General features: G+C 45.8%; 2 protein-coding genes and 1 long non-coding RNA gene across 10 annotated transcripts in view; 1 reads left to right on the forward strand and 2 right to left on the reverse strand.

The window, feature by feature from the left end:
• The window catches only part of SNX11 (sorting nexin 11), a 13859-nt gene extending 7129 nt beyond the window's left edge, over positions 1-6730 (forward strand). For all 4 annotated transcript variants that reach the window (XM_032279876.1, XM_032279873.1, XM_032279874.1 and 1 more), the window contains 3 exons: positions 1591-1686; positions 1866-2078; positions 4112-6730. In XM_032279876.1, the coding sequence (XP_032135767.1) occupies positions 1591-1686; positions 1866-2078; positions 4112-4385 (583 nt within the window). In that variant the 3' untranslated portion in view covers positions 4386-6730. The remainder of the gene's footprint in view (positions 1-1590; positions 1687-1865; positions 2079-4111) is intronic.
• On the reverse strand, positions 1453-3154 carry LOC116552921. The gene is made up of 2 exons (XR_004269554.1): positions 2954-3154; positions 1453-2273 (listed from the first exon to the last, which is right to left on the reverse strand). It is a non-coding gene; the product is annotated as an uncharacterized LOC116552921 (long non-coding RNA).
• A 7898-nt stretch (positions 6731-14628) lies between the features above and the next one.
• SKAP1 (src kinase associated phosphoprotein 1) overlaps positions 14629-19461 on the reverse strand; it is a 314730-nt gene continuing 309897 nt past the window's right edge. For 4 of the 5 annotated variants that reach the window (XM_032279881.1, XM_032279880.1, XM_032279879.1 and 1 more), the window contains one exon: positions 17160-17531. The gene's annotated coding sequence lies outside the window, so the exon portion shown is untranslated. Of the gene's footprint in view, positions 15030-17159; positions 17532-19461 lie in introns of those variants that run through there. The other variant, XM_032279878.1, reaches the window with a different exon arrangement.

Below are 19461 nucleotides of genomic sequence, written 5' to 3' on the forward strand. Positions count from 1 at the left end.
TTTTTTTTTTTTTTTTGAGATGGAGTTTCACTCTTGTTGCCCCGGCTGGAGTGCAATGGCCCAATCTCGGCTCACCATCATCTCTGCCTCCTGGATTCAAGCGATTCTCCTGCCTCCCAAGTAGCTGGGATTACAGGCATGTACCAACACGCCCAGCTAATTTTTTCTTTTTTTTTTTTTGAGATGGAGTTTCGCTCTTGTTACCCAGGCTGGAGCGCAATGGCGTGATCTCAGCTGACTGCGATCTCAGCTGACCGCAACCTCTGCCTCTTGGGTTCAGGCAATTCTCCTGCCTCAGCCTCCTGAGTAGCTGGGATTACAGGCACGCGCCACCATGCCCAGCTAATTTTTTGTATTTTTAGTAGAGATGGGGTTTCACCATGTTGACTAGGATGGTCTCGATCTCTTGACCTCGTGATCCACCCGCCTCGGCCTCCCAAAGTGCTGGGATTACAGGCGTGAGCCACCGCGCCCAGCTAATTTTGTATTTTTAGTAGAGAAGGGGTTTCTATATGTTGGTCAGGCTAGTCTGGAACTCCCGACCTTGGTGATCTGCCTGCCTTAGCCTCCCAAAGTGCTGGGATTACAGGTGTGAGCCACTGTACTTGACCTAATTTTTGTGTTTTTGGTAGAGATGGGGTTTCACCATTTTGGCCAGGCTGGTCTTGAACTTTTGACCTCAGGTGATCCACCCACCTCAGCCTCCCAAAGTGCTGGGATTACAGGCATGAGCCACCATGACAAGCCTGTTTTTTTTTCTTTTTTTTTTTTTTTTAAAGTAGAGATGATTTCGCCATGTTGCTCAGGCTGGTGTTGAACTCCTTCCAGAAGTGCTAGGATTACAGGCATGAACCAAGCCACCCAGCCAGGAGTGGGTTTTATGAACAACATAGTGTGGCTGGGCTTGGTGGCTCACACATGTAAATCCAGTGCTTTGGGAGGTTAAGAAAGGAAGTTCACTGAGGCCAGGGGATTAAGACCAGCCTGGGCAACAAAGCAATACTCTCATCTCCACAGATACATAAGTAAATAAATAAGTAAATAAATTAGGTGGGCACAGTGGCACGTGCCTGTAGTCATAGCTATTCAGGAGGCTGATGCAGGAGGATTACTTGAGCCCAGGAACTTGAGGCTGCAGTAAACTAGCTCACGATTATGCCACTGCACTGCAGCCTGGGTGACCTGGAGAGAGCAGCTTAGAAAGCAATACTTTGTCTCTAAAATCAAAGAAACAGACAAAATAATGTATCAGCATGGGCTTTATAGTCATAGACCTGGTTCCGATATGAGCTTTGCTGCGTACTAGCTGTATAACAGTGGAAAATTTACTTAACTTCTCTGATCTAAAGTGAGTTTACTAATATCTTTCTCATGGGGCTTTGGGATGACTAAATGAAATAATGTTTATAAAACATTTAGCATAGTCTGGCTTGACATTTGGCATTCAGTCAGTCAATGTTAACACAACCCTTTATTAAAAGCTAATTGTATTGACTAGGCCTCTTTTCAGGGTGTTTCCTTGATCTGAGGCTAGAATGACTATCTTAGATGTTACACTTATCATGGGTGTTATATCATGTGGCTCCACAGGCCTGTACCTGAACTTCCTGGGAAGTCAACCTTCTTTGGCACCTCAGATGAGTTTATTGAGAAGCGACGACAAGGTCTACAGCACTTCCTTGAAAAGTGAGTGGACTTAACAGGCTGGCACTGGCCCCTGAGTGTGGAGGCAAGGGTGGGTGGAGGAAGGCACCAGGCAGGATGGAACTCCCTGCTCAGGTAGCCAGAAGCCCTTCAGAGGACGGAGAATGGAGAGCAGTTCCTCAGGGTGATGCTCTGTGTCGTGCTACCTGTGTTTTCCCCAGGGTCCTGCAGAGTGTGGTTCTCTTGTCAGACAGTCAGTTGCACCTCTTCCTGCAAAGCCAGCTTTCGGTGCCTGAGATAGAAGCCTGTGTCCAGGGCCGAAGCACCATGACTGTGTCTGATGCCATTCTTCGATATGCTATGTCAAACTGTGGCTGGGCCCAGGAAGAAAGGCAGAGCTCTTCTCACCTGGCTAAAGGAGACCAGCCTAAGAGGTAAATGGAGTACTCTTTGAGATAGCAGGGGCTAGGTTTGCTAGAACCTGGACCAGAGAGGTGTCCATTTGTTAGGGAAAGTAATGTTATGGCATGGATAGCCTTTCGCAGAGATCTTGTTCTTTGGGTGCATGGCTATCTATCCAGTGGGTCTATGTTAATCCACCACTGGGTAGCAGGGGCTCCTTCTGAAACCTGGGAAGAAAGAAGGGAAAGCTTTCTCATTTATTCAGTTTTTTATTCCTTGGAAATGGAGGCTCACTCTTTCTCCCAGGCTGAAGTGCAATGGCACCATCTCAGCTCACTGCAACCTCTGCCTCCCAGGTTCAAGTGATTCTCCTGCCTCAACCTCCTAAGTAGCTGGGATTACAGACATGTGCCACCACGCCTGGCTAATTTTTGTATTTTTAGTAGAGACAGGGTTTCAGCATGTTGGCCAGGCTGGTCTTGAACCCCTGACCTCTGGTGATCTGCCCACCTCCGCCTCCCAAAGTGCTAGGTGGTGTGAGCCACCACCACTGGCCTAATAGCTTTATTGACATACAATTTACCTGCCATAAAGTTTACCTTTTTAGGTGGGGTGCGGTAGCTCACACCTGTAATCCCAGCACTTTGGGAGGCCAAGGCTGGTGGATCATAAAGTCAGGAGATCAAGAACATCTTGACCAACATGGTGAAACCACATCTCTACTAAAAATTGAAAAATTAATTGGGTGTGGTGGCTCGTGCCTGTAGCCCCAGCTACTCTGGAGGCTTAGGCAGGAGAATCGCTTGAACCTGGGAGGCAGAGGTTGCAGTGAGCCGAGCGCCACTGCACTCCAGCATGGGAGACAAGAGTGAAATTTTGTCTCAAAAAAATTTTTTTTAAACTTTACCTTTTTAATATACAGTTCAGTAGTTTTTATTGTAGTCACTGGGTTGTATAACTGTCAGCCACCACAGTCAATTTTAGAACATTTTCATTTTCACCATCCTGAAAGAAACCTTGTACCCATGAGCAGTGACTCCCCTGTCCTTCCCTTCCCCCCAGCTCCTGGCAACAACTAGTATACTTTTTCTGTCTATGGATTTGTCTGTTTTGGACATTTACACAAATGGAGTCATATGATATGTGGTCTTTTGTGACTGGCTTCTTTTATGTAGTATAATGTTTTCAAGGTTCATTCATATTGTAGTATGCATCATTACTTCATTACTTTTTTTCTTTTTTCCCATTTTTATGGCTAAATAACAGTCCATTTGTATGGCTGTATAAGCTTATTTTGTTTATCCATTCATTTGCATTTATCTGTTCATTTTTTTAATTTTAATTTTTTTTTTTTTTTTTTGAGACAGAGTCTCACCCTATCACCCAGGCTGGAATGCAGTGGTGTGATCTCGGCTCACTGCAACCTCCGCCTTCCAGGTTCAAGCAATTCTCCTGCCTCAGCCTCCCAAGTAGCTGGGATTACAGTCGCCTGCCATCATGCCTGGCTGTTTTTGTATTTTTAGTAGAAATGGGGTTTCGCCATGTTGGCCAGGCTGGTCTTGAACTCCTGACCTCAGGTGATCTACCTGCCTCAGCCTCCCAAAGTGCTGGGATTACAGGTGTGAACCACTGTGCCCGGCCACTTTTTTTTTTTTAATTGAGACAGGGTTTCACCATGTTGCCCAGGCTGGTCTCCACCTCCCAGGCTCAAACAATTCACCGTACCCAGCCATTTTTTTTTTTAATTGGGCAGCCTTCTGAGCCAGAATAGGCTCAGAGAGACCTCCTTCCCATTCATTTTTGTTTATATGTTCATACTCTTTTTTTTTTTCTGAGACAGAGTCTCACTCTGTTGCACAGACTGAAGTGCAGTGGTATAGTCATAACTCACTGCAGCCTTGACCTCCCAGGCTCAGTCCTCCCGCCTCAGCCTCTGGAGTCGCTGGGATTACAGGCATATGCCACCATGCCTGGCTAATTTATTTTTATTTTTTGTAGAGACAGGGTCTCCCTATGTTACCCAAGCTGTTCATACCCTTCTTTTCCGTTTTCCACTCTTTTCCAGTTGCTGCTTTCTTCCAAGATCTGGTAGGAGGAACTCTCCCTCACCGCCTGCCAGTGAAGAAAAAGACCATTTAGAAGTGTGGGCTCCAGTTGTTGACTCTGAGGTTCCTTCATTGGAAAGTCCCACTCTCCCACCCCTCTCCTCGCCATTATGCTGTGATTTTGGAAGACCCAATGAGGGAACCTCCACTCCTCAGTCTGTGAGGAGGGCCCTGGGAGGAGACTATGCTGTGCCTTTGGATCCTGGTCAGTTAGAAACAGTTTTGGAAAAGTGAGCTCTGGGTTCTGCTCTGAGATGGTCAGAGAAGATGCGGGCCAGGAGACTTACTCAGGTGGGATTGGGCACAGGGCAGGTATTGTGGGAGGCTGGGTTGCTTAGTGTCTTCTAGTCTCCTCTGCTTGGGCTGAGTGACAGGTCAGTCATAACAGCCCCTTATGCCTCTTCCATGGGAATAAATACTGTGCAGATGTTTGTAAGTTAAGCATAAGGCCCAGGGGCTGTTTATTTTGAACAGAACCCATATTTACTCTCCTGGGAGGTGAGTTTCTACAGGTCATTTGTATGTAGGACCGGGAGTACTTCCTCAAGTGGCTGGTTTTGGGGAGCTGTATGTGGCAGATTCTAAGCTGCCATATTGAACATTGTCCCAACAGGAGTGATTACGTTGTGTCCCCATCTTGACTGGCTTCAGTTTTTGCTGTAGCCCTAGAGCACTTTGTTTCTGGAAGGCTGGCCTCTTGCCTACCTCCTTGCATGGATGGGGGGGATGAATATTTACTTTCCACCTTGCTTTTTCTTCCACCGGTACCACTGAATGGAACTGGTGCTGTGACTCCTGCTGCAGGGGTTTTATGTCCCGAGACCTTAATCTGGCTGAGTGGAGCCTGAGACCTGCACAACAGCTCATGGTCATGCATGAGAGAGAAGTGGCTGGCCACAGCCAGAGGGAACAGCAACAGCTCAGGGGCCTGGTTATAAAGGGGAGAGATGGCTATCTTTTCTGCAGGGTTAGAGTGGGCTCCTTTCTTTTCTGAGTCCTTTTCTTCTTTGGTAACAGTTCCCTGCCTCCAGGGCTTCAGCCGCTAGCGTCCCTCTGCTGTGCTGCAGGGAGGCCATATGTTCATTCAGTGGGGCGCAAGGGCTTTGTTTCTGCCTGGAAGAGAGGGCTCTGGGGATGAGGAAGAACACGCTCTCCTTCAGACAATGAGGCATTCTGTCCTGCTGCCATTCTTCATCTCCACCGAGAGCCAGAGCTGGTAGGAGCAGAGTGCCATGGGCATTCTGCATTGCTCTACTCTTAGGTTTGTTTGTGTGATTCTTCCCCTCCCTCTCGCCCACTCCTCCCTCCTCTGGCCATCCTACCCTGTCTGTGGGCTCTTTTACTACCAGCCTATGCTGTGGGACTGTCATGGCATTTAGTTCAGAGTTGAGGGACTTTGGCCTGAAATAAAATGCAAGTATTTAAGATTGTTGTTGCAATTTGTGTCTAACAAGCTGTAGCAGAGAAGGAGGGAGTGAGGGCTGGCAGTAGTTCCTTTCATAAATCATGAATTTATCAGCGTGGAAATAATGGTTCAGAACTGTGCTCTGCAGCTCTCCTGCATTGTGTGTGCAGCTCAAGTTCACCACTGGAGGAAGGATTGCCTTCCAAAGAGCTGGGATCCAACTCTTCTCACAGTTCTGGGCATGAACCTTGTTAGGTATAATTTACCTGATGCTGCTTCCATCCTTGCAGCCTGTCTGAGGTGCCAGGTGCTGAAAGAGAAATAAAGTTTGTCAACAGGCAGATGCAAAGCCCTGGCTGGTATTCATCCCTCTTTCCTGCCCGCCTCCCCTGGGTCTCTCCTTTATATGATGTAGCAGAGCAAGGCGAGGATAGAAAACCTACAGAGGCAAATCCAAAATGTCAGAAGAAGTTCATTTAAAAGGGGAAAAAAACTCCACGCGCAACCCTCACAAAAAGCCGACAGATGCTAACCTAATGGCATCCACTCTGCCGATTGGTGGGGATGGCTCATGAATATTAATGAGTCCAATGCTCCAAATGGTGCAGCTGTGAACCCAGCTGTGCCTGAAGCTCTCTGATCTCGAAACTTCCAGACAGGAGCCGGAGGTGGTCTGTCAATTCCCTACTCAGCCAAAAAACAGCAAGTTGGGTTGGCCTTCTTCTGTTCGCACCTTTTCTTTCTGGAGTTGGTGCTCAGCAGCTAGTTCTGCCAGCAGGCTCGGCTGCTGGGACAGCAGGAGCCATTCAAAGACATGGATGTGATTTTTCTGACTCCCAGTTTTTTAATGATCCATTGGCAGCGTGCCTACAACAGCACCTCAGTTAATCTAAGGCCAGGCACCATTTCCTTTCAGTCTCTTTCTGAGTTAAGTATAGGCCTTGGAAGGAGAAGTCCTAAGAAAGAATGCACTTTTCTAATAATACAGGCCTGGGGTCATCAGAAAAATTGTGCATATGAGTTTTCCCCTCCATCCAGATAGTGCCATAGGGCCCTCTTCTGTTTTGCTCTGTCCCTGCGTGGCTGGATGACCTCTATGAAAGATGGGGGATTAGATGGGGGGGAGTGGCTCATTGAGCTGTTTGTAAAATAAAAATATTTTGTTTAGAATTCAGTTTTGAGTCAAGTTCTGTTCTGATTTAGTCACCTTTTTTCTGTCAGATACCTCCGTGGCCCACATCTAGTCATCCATTACCCAGGAAGACTGATTCCAAGCTTATGGGGGCTGTTTTGTTTGGTGGGAGGAAATGTATTTGTGTGTGGGGGTGGGTTTTCTTATATTAAAATGCTAAGTTATATAAGCATAATTATATTGGCCCTTCTCAGTGCCTAGTGAGGAAGGTAGGGCAGGTATATGTGCCTTTTTTCATTGAGGAAACAGAGCTCAGTGAGTGTTTATGTGTGTGCCTTAATTGAGGCAGGGTCGCCCTTTGCTGACCAGGGAGCAATCTCAGCTCACTGCAACCTCCGCCTCCCAGCATCAATCAATTCATCTGCTTCAGCCTCCTGAGTAGCTGGGATTACAGGGGCCTGCCACCATAGCTGGCTAATTTTTTAATTTGTATTTTTATTTTAATTAATTAATTAATTTTTGAGATGTGCAATCTCGGCGGCAAACTCCACCTCCCTGGTTCAAGCGATTCTCCTGCCTCAGCCTCCCGAGTAGCTGGGACTACTGGCGCATGCCTCCACACCCAGGTAATTTTTGTATTTTTAGTAGAGACGGGGTTTCACCATGTTGGCCAGGATGGTCTCTAACTCCTGACCTCAGATGATCCACTCACCTTGGCCTCCCAAAGGGATAGGATTATAGGCATGAGCCACCACACCTGGCCTTTTTAACCTGATCACGACTTTTTAACAATCTGATTGGGCATTAAGTTAGTTCCATGTATGTGAATTTGTTTATATGCCTCAGCTCTTGCAGAATATGCTTAATACCCTAGGGGTGGGGTAGACAGTAGGCCTGAAGAATTTGATGTAAGGAGGGGTTGGGGGTAGAAAGGGGAATAGATCAGTTTCCAGCCTGCCTCACAGAAGCTGCAGGAGCATTAAATCAGAGGCTAGAGTGGCATCTGTGGATTTATGTATGGGCAGCCAGCTGAGATGTAGCTAAAACCAAACATAACCACAGCAGCGCAACGTAGCACTTCCTTAGTGGAGCACTGGGCAGTGATCTGAAGCTGGAGGGACTGCCCTCTCAGTAGGGACTCAGTTCTGTAGAAGACTCAGACAGAGACTGGCTCAAAGTACCTTTCTTTGAACTATGGATGAGTGCTCCCTTTCCTGTTCTTACCCACTATACTTTTTTTTTTTCTTTTTTTGAGATGTAGTTTTTTTTTGAGATAGAGTCTTATTCTCACCCAGGCTGGAGTGCAGTGGCACAATCTCGGCTCACTACAACTTCTGCCTCCCAGGTTTAAGTGATTCTCCTGCCTCAGCCTCCTAAGTAACAGATTACAGGCATGTGCCACCATGCCTGGCTAATTTTTGTATTTTTAGTAGAGATGGGGTTTTACCATGTTGGCCAGGCTGGTCTCAAACTCCTGACCTCAAGTGATCCGCCTGCCTCGGCCTTCCAAAGTGCTGGGATTACAAGCCTGAGTCACTGCCCCCAGTCCCATTTCTTATTTCTCATCTACTTCCTGCCTTAGCTCTTCTAAACTGTTTTGGGGACCCCCCCTTCCTACAAAGACCAAGTATGCATTTGGCTTACCAATAGGGTGGTGAAAGCCAGTTCTGGCTTCTTATTAGGAATACAGCTTTTTAAATTTTATTTATTTTTGAGATGTAGTCTTGCTCTGTTGCCCAGGCTGAAGTGCAGTGGTGTAATCTTGGCTTGGCTCACTGCAGCCTCCACCTCTTGGGTTCAAGTGATTCTTCTGCCTCAGCCTCTGAAATAGCTGGTATTACAGGAGCCCGCCACCATGCCCAGCTAAGTTTTGTATTTTTAGTAGAGACAACATTTCAACATGTTGGCCAGGCTGATCTTGAACTTCTGACCTCAGGTGATATGCCTGCCTCGGCCTCCCAAAGTCCTGGGATTATAGGTGTGAGCCACTGCATCCAGTTTTTATTAGAGATATGACTTCTTAGGGGGGAAAAACACTGCAGACCTCAAATCTCGAGATATAAACACAGACAACTTATGCTCAAAGATTAACAAGAACTATACTTCCTGGGAGACAGAGTGCTCCTGACTCAATGAACAAAGTGAATAATTCTCTTTTGTTCAGGGGAGATCTGGTCTATTTTCACAAGCAAAGGAGAAGGAAAAGAAGCAAAGGAGTATTTTCTTGGTAGTCAAAGGGCCACAGATAATAAACAGAGGTGATAAAGCTAGGGTGTGAGAATTAGGAGACTACTGGAAAGTCTCTAAGGTTTTTTCCCCTGGAAGGACAGGAACGCAAGATGCTTCTGGAATCTCTGGATTATGGGAAGCCACCAGCCAAAATTTCTTTTCATGCATGGCTGTCAAGTCTCTCCTTCCCATCCTTCAGCGAAGCACTTTTTCTTTGGTACCGTCAGTTCAGAAAGGACCAGCCTGTTCAAATCTCGTATAAGTGCTCTAGCCCTGTGTGTGCCCTTTCCCTGGTGGCTGTGTTGGTGTGGAAAGCCCAGCCCACCAGCAGCCTGACCCGAATCCTTCCAGCAGAAGGCCCAGAACAGTGAACGCCTGAGGCGGTTTGTTGGAGGCAATGCAGCCTGCCTGCTATAAGCTGTGAGACTTAGATATATTCTACCAATTAGGGCACATCTGTTCAAAATGCTGAAAGGCGGGCACTGTCTCTTTAAGAGCCATCCCACTCCTCTCCTTGAGTAATGAGGACTGAGAGCACAAGGGAGTCAGATGCTGATTAAACAGTCCTACTGCTGAGCTCTGTTAGAAAATTACTGTAATTATGATCTAGTCCCAGCAGAGGGATGAGTTCCAATCCTGCTAATAACCCTTCCAGGTGCCTCTGATTCAGGGCCCATGGGAGGTAGCGTCAACAGGGCTCTGGCTGGCACCAGGGCCAGCGATGGTCCTCCTGTCTGGCCTATGCTGGCAGAGACAACAATGGCACTGGACCTCACTTCTATTTTGGCCTCCTGAGAAGGCAGTGGTTTTGGTTGCATTTTTGTTTTATTTTTTGGTTCTGGACAGAGCTCCTGGGAGTCATTTTGTATGAGAAAACTTTCCCCTAAATGAACACAAAGGATCAGGAAAATCACAGCCAAGAGATTGCAATCTGTCCTGAATCTCCCCATTTCTGCCTGGGGACTGTAGTCAACACACGCAAAGCATGTTACCTGGCCCCAGCCCCACCAGTGCACTGAGGAGGGAACCAGAGCTGAACCCTTTCAGCTGTGGCTACCTTCTGCATGGTGTTTCTAGGAGCCTGTGTTTCTTGATCTGAAGTACACAGCATTTCACTTGGTCCTAATTGAGAGTTTCAGCACTCCTCTTTTAGATTTCTTTTTTTTTTTTTTTTTTGAGACGGAGTTTCACTCTTGTTACCCAGGCTAGAGTGCAATGGCGCGATCTCGGCTCACCGCAACCTCCGCCTCCTGGGTTCAGGCAATTCTCCTGCCTCAGCCTCCTCAGTAGCTGGGATTACAGGCACGCACCACCATGCCCAGCTACTTTTTTGTATTTTTAGTAGAGACGGGGTTTCACCATGTTGACCAGGATGGTCTCGATCTCTTGACCTCGTGATCCACCCGCCTCGGCCTCCCAAAGTGCTGGGATTACAGGCTTGAGCCACCGCGCCCGGCCCTCTTTTAGATTTCTGTCGCAGAAAAGGGAAACAAGGGATAGTAACCGCAGGGCTTGAGACATGAGAGAGACACTGTAATGCAGCTCTGAACTGGTGAGTATGGCCTTACTCATTCCAACACATCATAGTGCAAATCTGCAGCAGCACAGGTGAGCAGATCTTAAAGGTAGAGCAAAGGGTTTTTAAGCCCTGGAGGATTTGTGGCATTTAAATGCTGTATCTGCTTAACCCAGCTGTAATCTCTGTTACTATAATCCAGCGGCTCAAGCACAAACTTCTAGAAGGCAGGACGGTTTCTCTGTGGTTTGCACTAAGCACACCCCAAATGCCCTCAGACAGCGATTCTCAACCAGGGGAGATTTTGCCCCCAGGGGATATTAGTGCCTAGAAATATTTTCGGTGGTCAGAGCTCAGGGATAGGGGAGGGGGAGGCCACTGGCATTTAGTGGGTAGAGGCCAGGGATGCGGCTGAACATCTTATAATGCCCCCAACAACATAGAATTATCTGGCCTATAATGTGAATAATGCTGAAGTTGAGAAGCCTTGCACTAACAGAATGAAGTAATCGGCTCCAAGTTCTGGTCCCCTAATCGTGGAGATGTTGAATAAATGAGCTTAAATCTGCAGATGCTGTGTGCTTGTCCAGAGGTGGAATATGTTCATGACAGGTCCATGGGATTGGTGGTGTGCGTATGCTACCTTGGTGACTCACAGCACAGCAATGCTGGCAAGTCTGATGGTGTGGAAAAGGGAAATGTCTGTAGCCTGTTTCCTGTTCCATGATGGGATGTGGAGGATAAAAGCTGACCAGCTGCTCACCATCAGGCTGAGAGTGTCTACAGTGGAACCAGATGCCCTCTTTGAGGACTAGCACTAGAAGCTTCTTGGAATACTTCTGTCACAGGAGGCAAGGAAGTGGCATACTATTGCCCAGTGCCACAAAAATGCTTCCTTCAGTGGCACTCTGCCAGGTGGAGGGATGACGGACTGTGATGGGACCCCACGAGGGAACTGAATGCACACAGCTGCTGATAGCCGGCCAGCTCCACAAGCGGCTTGATGCCAAAGACACCCCTCAGAATGCCTGGGCATCAGGAAAAGAAAGCCCTGTTGGCAGCGTCTTCCTAGAAACCAGGCCTGCAGGGGAGAGGACTTCATTAGAAGGGACACTGCCAAGCCTCATACCAGGAAAGCCAGGTCATCTTTCTCTACCGTCTACTCCCCAGGTGACTGGGCACCTCATTTTGCCTTATTTTTAGCATGACCACACTTCTCAGTTTATACCTGTGGTCTTGGCATCATCATTAACTTGCCTTTCACTCTCATAAATGTCCTCCTTTGGAGAATAAATGATATGATCACTGTTAATTGTACTTCAGTTTCCTCTGACACGGTAATATTTTTGGGGGCCATTATATTTGTAAAAGATTTTTGTGCAGCATGGGCTAAATCTTAAAATATATCATTAATTGAATCCCGAAGAATGGTCATCAATTCACACAGAGGAGAAAAACAGCATTTTTCTGAACAGTTAGTTTTTTATAGGGAAAAAGGGAGACTAATTCAAATCCCTTGAAAAAGAATCTTTTAAGTTATAAATTTCAAAGTCCCTACCCAATCTCGGTAAGTTCTAGTGGGAAATGAAATAGCTGGGCAGTAGGGAAGGGAAGAAGCAAAGGGACTATGATAATCCACAAACTAGAAAATAAGCTGGATTCACTGGGCTGTGTCGCAGAGATAATCCTCTGTGTAGAGGTCTGCTTTTTCTAAACTCAGCCCTGCAGATTTTGCTGGTGCTCTGGGAGTTAACAAATCAATGTCACTTGAGATTTATCCTTCCCGAGCCACTCCCGGTGGGAGACCTGAGGGGAGGTCTTTTCTTTTCTTTTTTTGCCAAAGATGAAAGCACCACTGTCCCTGACATCTGAGAATTTTGTTCTTAAGATTAAAAAAGAGAGAGATCCGAGTCACGGTACCACAAAAAAAAAAAAAAAAAAAGAGAGAGAGCATACTTTTATTCCTTTTTTTTCTTCTTGCTTCTCTTCAACTCCAGCTTTCTCAGGCTGGTTCTTAAAGGCAGGGGTCTTACTCCCCAGCTACGTGTTTTATCTTGTGCTTTGCACGGACACCACTGCTTTATTGTGATGCCAGGGACTGGAGTGAAATGTGGATTTTAAAGATGTCTCATTGGAGGTGTCTAACTGCAATAGAACTTGAGTAAGGCAATAAGCAAAGCAGCTGATGGAGAACTTCAAGGGGTTTTCATTTTATTTCTTCTTCCACGGCAGATTTTTGTGTGATTTTGAACCAGCGGTCACAACCTTTACGAGCCTCAGTTTCATTATTTGCAAATACTAGCTGGTTATAAATAAGATGGTGCAACTAGGGAAGCTAAAGTTCTTAAAAACATTAATGGCAACTTGAGATCAAGATTAACTCCTTACATATTCTGTTTAGATAAAACATTTGTCCCAAACAGGAGGGAGGGCACCTTGTCAGCCCTATCTTTGACGCTACTCTAGTTGAAAACAAAATCAACCTGAGTTTAGGGAATAAGACTTAATAGAAATTCTTACCTCTTTCCCATTTTTTATTCACTATCGAGAAAGATATAGTTGGTTTTTAATTAAATACAGATTTCTAAGAGATATACCAGGCCATCATATGGAGACAATATTGAGGTAATTGCAAAACAATGTCTATGCTATTTTGCTATGTGGATGATAGGGAAAACACACTAGAAAAACGTATGTTTAATGAAATGTAGCTGAAAGATTGCTTTCAGAGCATTTAGTATTCTTAGATACCAGCTTGGACAATTCGGGCCAAACTGTGCCAGTCCCAGGTTAGATTAGTGACTGGGTGTCAGGACATTCTGTGTAAATGATTCCATGTTTACTTCTTTTTTTCTTTCTTCTTTTTTTTTTTTTTTTTTTCACATTTACTTCTTAAATTTAGGATTAGGAAAAAAGCCTTTCATCTCCACCTCTCCCCTATTTCACTTGCCAGAAAAATTGGTGGTGATTAAGAAGCCATCCTGCAAATAATGTGGTTAGTTAAGTCATCTAATGCCCCAGTTATCCTGTTAGTGGCAGGCAGTGAGGTGAGGATTTGGATAGTAGAGTCAAACAGAGGAGCAGTAATCTGATTAGCCTGTTGCCATCTGAGGCTGTCAGCTAAGACTGTGGCAATTGGGTGGGGAGCAGTTTTGCTGGGTGAGGTTTAGTTTCCAACACTGTAGGAATCTGCTACTTCAAAAGTCTCTTTTAAAACTATCCCCTAGCAGAGAATGTCCCTCCGCCTGTAGATTGCCTCATCAACCCATCAAACATGCTCTACCCACGCCACCCTACCCCCACCTTTTTTTTTTTTTTTCATATAACAGTGTCAGAGCCACAACAGCTACAGACCAGATTTCCAATCAAGCCATTTGTTTTTATACTTTAGTGCCAATCTGATTTCTTTTTCTGCTAAGTTTCACAGCCAGAAGAGCCAGAGATCTGAGTGTGATACTTCCTGTGGGGTGTATGGAGGTACCCAAAAGCCTTTGTAGTTTGGCAAGTGGCTGTTTCTTCTGGTTTACAGGTATAGAAGGGACATTTTTTTTTTTTTTTTTTTTTTTAATGCTGAAAGCCAATGGCCATACGATTTAGAGACCAGGGAGTGAAGTTACCTTGACCTTTTTCTTTTCTTTTTCCTTTTTTTTTGAGACAGAGTCTCACTCTGTGGCCAGGCTGGGGTGCAGTGGCACTATCTTGGCTCACTGCAACCTCCGCCTCCGGGGTTCAAGCAATTTTCCTGCCTCAGCCTCCTGAGTAGCTGGAACTACAGGTGCGCGCCACCACGCCCAGCTATTTTTTTGTATTTTTTAGTAGAGACGGGGTTTCACCATGTTGGCCTGGATGGTCTCGATCTCTTGACCTCGTGATCCGCCCGCCTCGGCTTCCCAAAGTGCTGGGATTACAGGCGTGAGCCACCGTGCCCGGTCTTCTTTTTTTGAGACAGAATCTCACTCTGTTGCCCAGACTCTGTGCAGTGGCACGATCTCGGCTCACAGCAAACCTCTGCCTCCCGGGTTCAAGCGATTCTCCTGCCTCAGCCTCCTGCGTAGCTGGGATTACAGGCGCACACCACCACGCCTGGCTAATTTTTGGGGTATTTTTAATAGAGATGGGGTTTCACCATGTTGGCCAGGCTGGTCACAAACTTCTGACCTTGTGATCCGCCTGCCTCGACCTCCCAAAGTGCTGGGATTACAGGCGTCAGCCACCGCGCCCTGCAGACCTTTTTTTTCAGCTTCTTATCCTGCCCTACATTCCAGCTCTTTATTTTCTGGTATCCCCTTTTCTGTTGTCTTTCAGCCACAGAGCCGTGGCACGATGATATTCTGGCCTCTTAGCCACCCAGCCTTTCCGATTTGGGTCCCTGGGTCTTCAGGGAAGGATGGGGAGGTGGGAGAGAGGTGGGTGGCAGAGGAGGGATATAGAAGAGTTTGTGTTTGCTCCCTCTGTTAAAACAGTTTAGAATAATGGCCATTGTCCTTACCTGTGGGATGGGATTGGTGCAAAGGCTCCTAAAACCAGAGGCATTTGGTTCTCTTTGGTTCACCTGCTCATATGCTGCCACCTAGTGGTTCCTTCTCCTTTAGCACCCTGTGTGAAGCGGAGGGGACGTTATGTATGGACACTTCTATACTGCCCTTATCTCACTTGGATTTTTTTCCTCCTAAACCTAAAATTTCCTCTTTTCATCCATGTAATTATTCGTAATACACAAAACAGTTTCCTTCTTTTTACTCCTGGGTCAGATAATCTGGAAATGCATAGTTGGTATGAGATTTTTTTTTTTTTTTTTTTTTTTTTGAGAAAGTTCGAGCCCACTGACATCTCTGTTTGCTCCCTGGTTTTTCTCTTGTGATATAAGATGGATGTCTTACTCCAGTGCTGCAAAATGGTCATTACAGAGGAGAGGAAGGCTACCACCAATCCAGAGCTTCTCTGAACAGTCATTTCTTTTTCTTTTTCTTGAGACAGTCTCACTGTGTCGCCCAGGCTGGAGTGCAGTGGCGTGATCTCAGCTCACTACAACCTCTGCCTCCCAGGTTCAAGCAATTCTCCTGTCTCAGCCCCTCGAGTAGCTGCAATTACAGGTGTGTGTTACCATGCCTGGCTAATTTTTGTGCTTTGAGTAGAGACAGGGTTTCACCACGTTGGTCAGGCTGGTCTCAAACTCCTGACCTCGTGATCTGCCCCCCTCGGCCTCCCAAAGTGCTGGGATTACAGGTGTGAGCCACCATGCCTGGGCCTGAATAGGCATTTCTATAGCTGCTCAGTTGCCTGTCTTTCAACATTTCTCCTGTAGAGTCAGGCAATAATATCAGCTACCCTTATTGAGCAGTTATTATGTGCTGGGCATTGTTCCAAGTACCATTACACATGTTAAATCATTTAATCTTCCTAATCACTTATACACAGTGAATAGAGTATATCCCTTCTAAGGTTAGGAAACTGAAGCATAAAAAGTCAAACAACTTGTTCTAGAGAGCACAGTAGACAAGGAACTGAGATTTGTTCCCAGGCTGTCTGGTTGTAGATGTTATGCTCTTAATAACTATGTTTTGCCGCCTCTTAATGTGCAGGTAACCTGAATGCTAGGTACAGGCAACAGGAAAGAGAAAAAGGGAGCCCTGTATCCATACTTAAGTCCTCTTCAGAGCACTTCCTCAGCCCCTACCTGGGAGGTGTTGTAGTGCAAGACACATGGGTTAAGTAACCCAAGGCCTGAAGAGGAACTCTTCAATGTGCTGACTCCAAGGCCTTGCTTCTGGTTCTGCCTCATTTCAGAGCTACAGCACATAGCAAAAAAAAAAAAAAAAAAAACATGTAGCTGGCTAGGAGTGACAGGTGGCTCATGCCTGTAATCCCAACACTTTTGGAGGCTGAGGCGGGTGGATCACTTGAGCTCAGGAGTTTGAGACCAGCTGGGCCAACATGGTGAAACCCTGTCTCTATGAAAATACAAAAATCGGCCAGGCATGGTGGTCCAGCCACCCTATAATCTCAGCACTTTAGGGGGCCGAGGCGGGTGGATCACTTGAGGTCAGGAGTTCAAGACCAGCCTGACTAACATGGTGAAACCCCATCTCTACTAAAAGTACAAAAATTAGCCAGCTATGGTGGTGTGCACCTGTAATCCCAGCTACCTGGGAGGCTGAGGCAGGAGAATTGCTTGAATCAGGGAGGGGGCAGTTGCAGCAAGCCGAGATCATGCCACTGCACCCTAGCCTGGAACAGAGCAAGACTCCGTCTCAAAAACAAACAAACAAGCAAACGAACAAAAAAACAAAAATAAGCCACGTGTAGTGGTGGGCACCTGTAATCCTAGCTACTCGGGAGGCTGAGGCAGGCGAATTGATTGAACTCAGGAGGTGGAGGTTGCAGTGAGCAAGAACACGCCACTGCACTCCAGCCTGGGCAACAGAGCAAGAGTAAGACTCTTGTCTCAAAATAAATAAAATAAAATAAAATAAAATAAAATAAAAAATATAAAAAAATAATAAAATAAAATAAAATAAATAAAATAAAATCAGAAAAGAAAAGGACAAAGAAAGAAAACAGCAGACCTGGGTTCCAGAGAAGAGCGCTCTGAAAGACAATTACAAGTCTCCTCCTTTCTTTGGGCTTTTCTCTTGGGCTGTCCCCACTTTGTTGGAAGGTGGTGAAAATGCCCAGAGCTGACATATTGATACCATTACAAAAAGGAACTCAACATAATCACACATGTCAAGGAACCAAATCTCAAGTTTATTTGTGCTTTTCAAACCAGCCAGAACAACCAGCAATGTCCTCCTCCCAAGGTTTCCTTCTCTCTCACCTTCTTTGTGAAAAGCTTGTGGAAAAGGCAAATGTGGATGTGTGGATACATTTAGAGAAGGGGATGAGCTATGAGTAGGCTGGTTTAGTAACAGGTTTGATGAAAGGGCCTCTTCCCACTTGTCTTACTGGTAGCTTACAGTCACTATGAGGTGTCAGGAACTTGGGTCTCTTCAGTAAAGAGAGAAATCCAAGGCGTTGGTGGGGTGGCAGAAGTAGGGGGTGGGAACTTTCGAGTATCAATTTCCTCATAAAGGCAGGATAGAGGGAAGAATATATTTCCTAAAGGAGGAAAAATATATAAATTTGCTTTTCTGATTCAAAATATAGAAGTATTAAAGGGCACAGAGTATAACATTTTCCCCTCTACTCTGTCTCTGTTTCTCTCTCCTTGGAGGCAACCATGGCATCATTTTGTGTCAGAAATATCCCATGCAAATATAAACAAATAGGTATATATAGTCTCCAGTCTTTTTTTATACAAATGGGGCAAATGTGGCTTCCATTCTTTGCTGTTTTTTTTTTTTTTAACTTAGCAACATATCTCAGAATGTGTTCCATAATAGTTTCCCTTTTTTACTGTTGCATAATATTCAATTCTATGAATGTACAATAGTTATTTGGCTAGTTCTCTATTAAACATTTTGGTCGTTTCCGAGTGGTTGCTATTACAATGAACCTTATGGGCCTGTCATTTTGTGTGTGCAAGTATAGCTACAGGGTAATTTCTTTCTTTTTTTTCTTTTTTTACCCAAACCAAAAATGGTCAATAGGATAAATTCTTAGAAGTAGAAAGGTTGGCTGTAATCCCAGCACTTTGGGAGGCCGAGGCGGGCGGATCACGAGATCAGAAGTTCGAGACCATCCTGGCCAACACGGTGAAACCCTGTCTTTAAAAAAAAAAAAGAAGTAGAGTGGTTGGGCCAAGGACAATAAAGAGATAAATAAATAAATGACCAAGTGAAAAAGGGTAAATTTGTTTGTTATTTTTATTTATTTTGTTTTATTTATTTATTTTTTTGAGACTGAGTCTCGTTCTGTCACCCAGGCTGGAGTGCAGTGGTGTGATCTTGGCTCACTGCAACCTCAGCCTCCCAGGTTCAAGCGATTCTCCTGCTTCAGTCTCCTGAGTAGCTGGGACTACAGGCGCGTGCCACCATGCCTGGCTAATTTTTTGCATTTTTAGTAGAGATGGGGTTTCACCATGTTAGCTAGGATGGTCTCTGACCTTGTGATCCACCTGCCTCAGTCTCCCAAAGTGTTGGGATTACAGGCATGAGCCACCACGCCCAGCCTATTTATTTATTTATTTTTGAGATGGAGTCTCTCTGTTGCCCAGGCTAGAGTGCAATGGTGCGATCTCGGCTCACTGAAACCTCCGCCTCCCGGGTTCAAGCAATTCTCCTGCCTCGGCTTCCCAAGTAGCTGGGATTACAGGTGCCCCCCAATACGTCTGGCTAATTTTTGTATTTTTAGTAGAGATGGGGTTTCATCATGTTGATCAGGCTGGTGTTGAACTCCTGGCCTCAAGTGATCTGCCTGCCTTGGCCTCTGAAAGTGCTGGGATTATAGGCGTGAGCCACCACGCCTGGTTGGGTGAATTTGTTTAGATTTGACAGAAAAATTCCAACCATCTACACTTATGGCCAGGGAACAGAGTCTTCATCAGGAAAGTCATAAAGTCAAACCTTGAGTGACAGGCCCGAGCAGGTGTTGTATGGGTGTACAAGGGCATTGGAGAATAAGATCTATCCTTATGTATCTTCCTAAATGAATTCACCCAGCTGCTGCTGCACACTAGAGTGGGCTCTGGTCTGGACTCCAAGGACGGACTGTTTGTATCACTATCACATTGATGCCATTCTTTCCCCTGAGCAATGAAGACTACTCCCATTTCAGGGTAGAAGATGGTGCTAGCGACAACATGCTGGTCTTAGGGGCCCTCCATCAGCATCTTAATTTTAACCAAAACCCACTCTGCACCAAAGCAGCTCCCACTATTACTCTACCCAACCAAGCACCTACTTCCACTATTTTGAAACACAATGTGGTTCTTGCTAATAAAACACAAACCTATTTTTCTTTTTTGGAGACAGGGTCTTGTTGACCCAGGCTGGAGTGCAGTGGCGCAGTCATGGCTCACTGCAGCCTCAACCTCCTGGGCTCAAGCAGTACTTCCACCTTAGCCTCCCAAGTAGCTGGGCCTACAGAC

Source organism: Sapajus apella, unplaced genomic scaffold, assembly GCF_009761245.1.
Source record: "Sapajus apella isolate SASKATOON/1434 unplaced genomic scaffold, GSC_monkey_1.0 scaffold12, whole genome shotgun sequence".
In the NCBI taxonomy this organism is placed as follows: domain Eukaryota; kingdom Metazoa; phylum Chordata; class Mammalia; order Primates; family Cebidae; genus Sapajus; species Sapajus apella.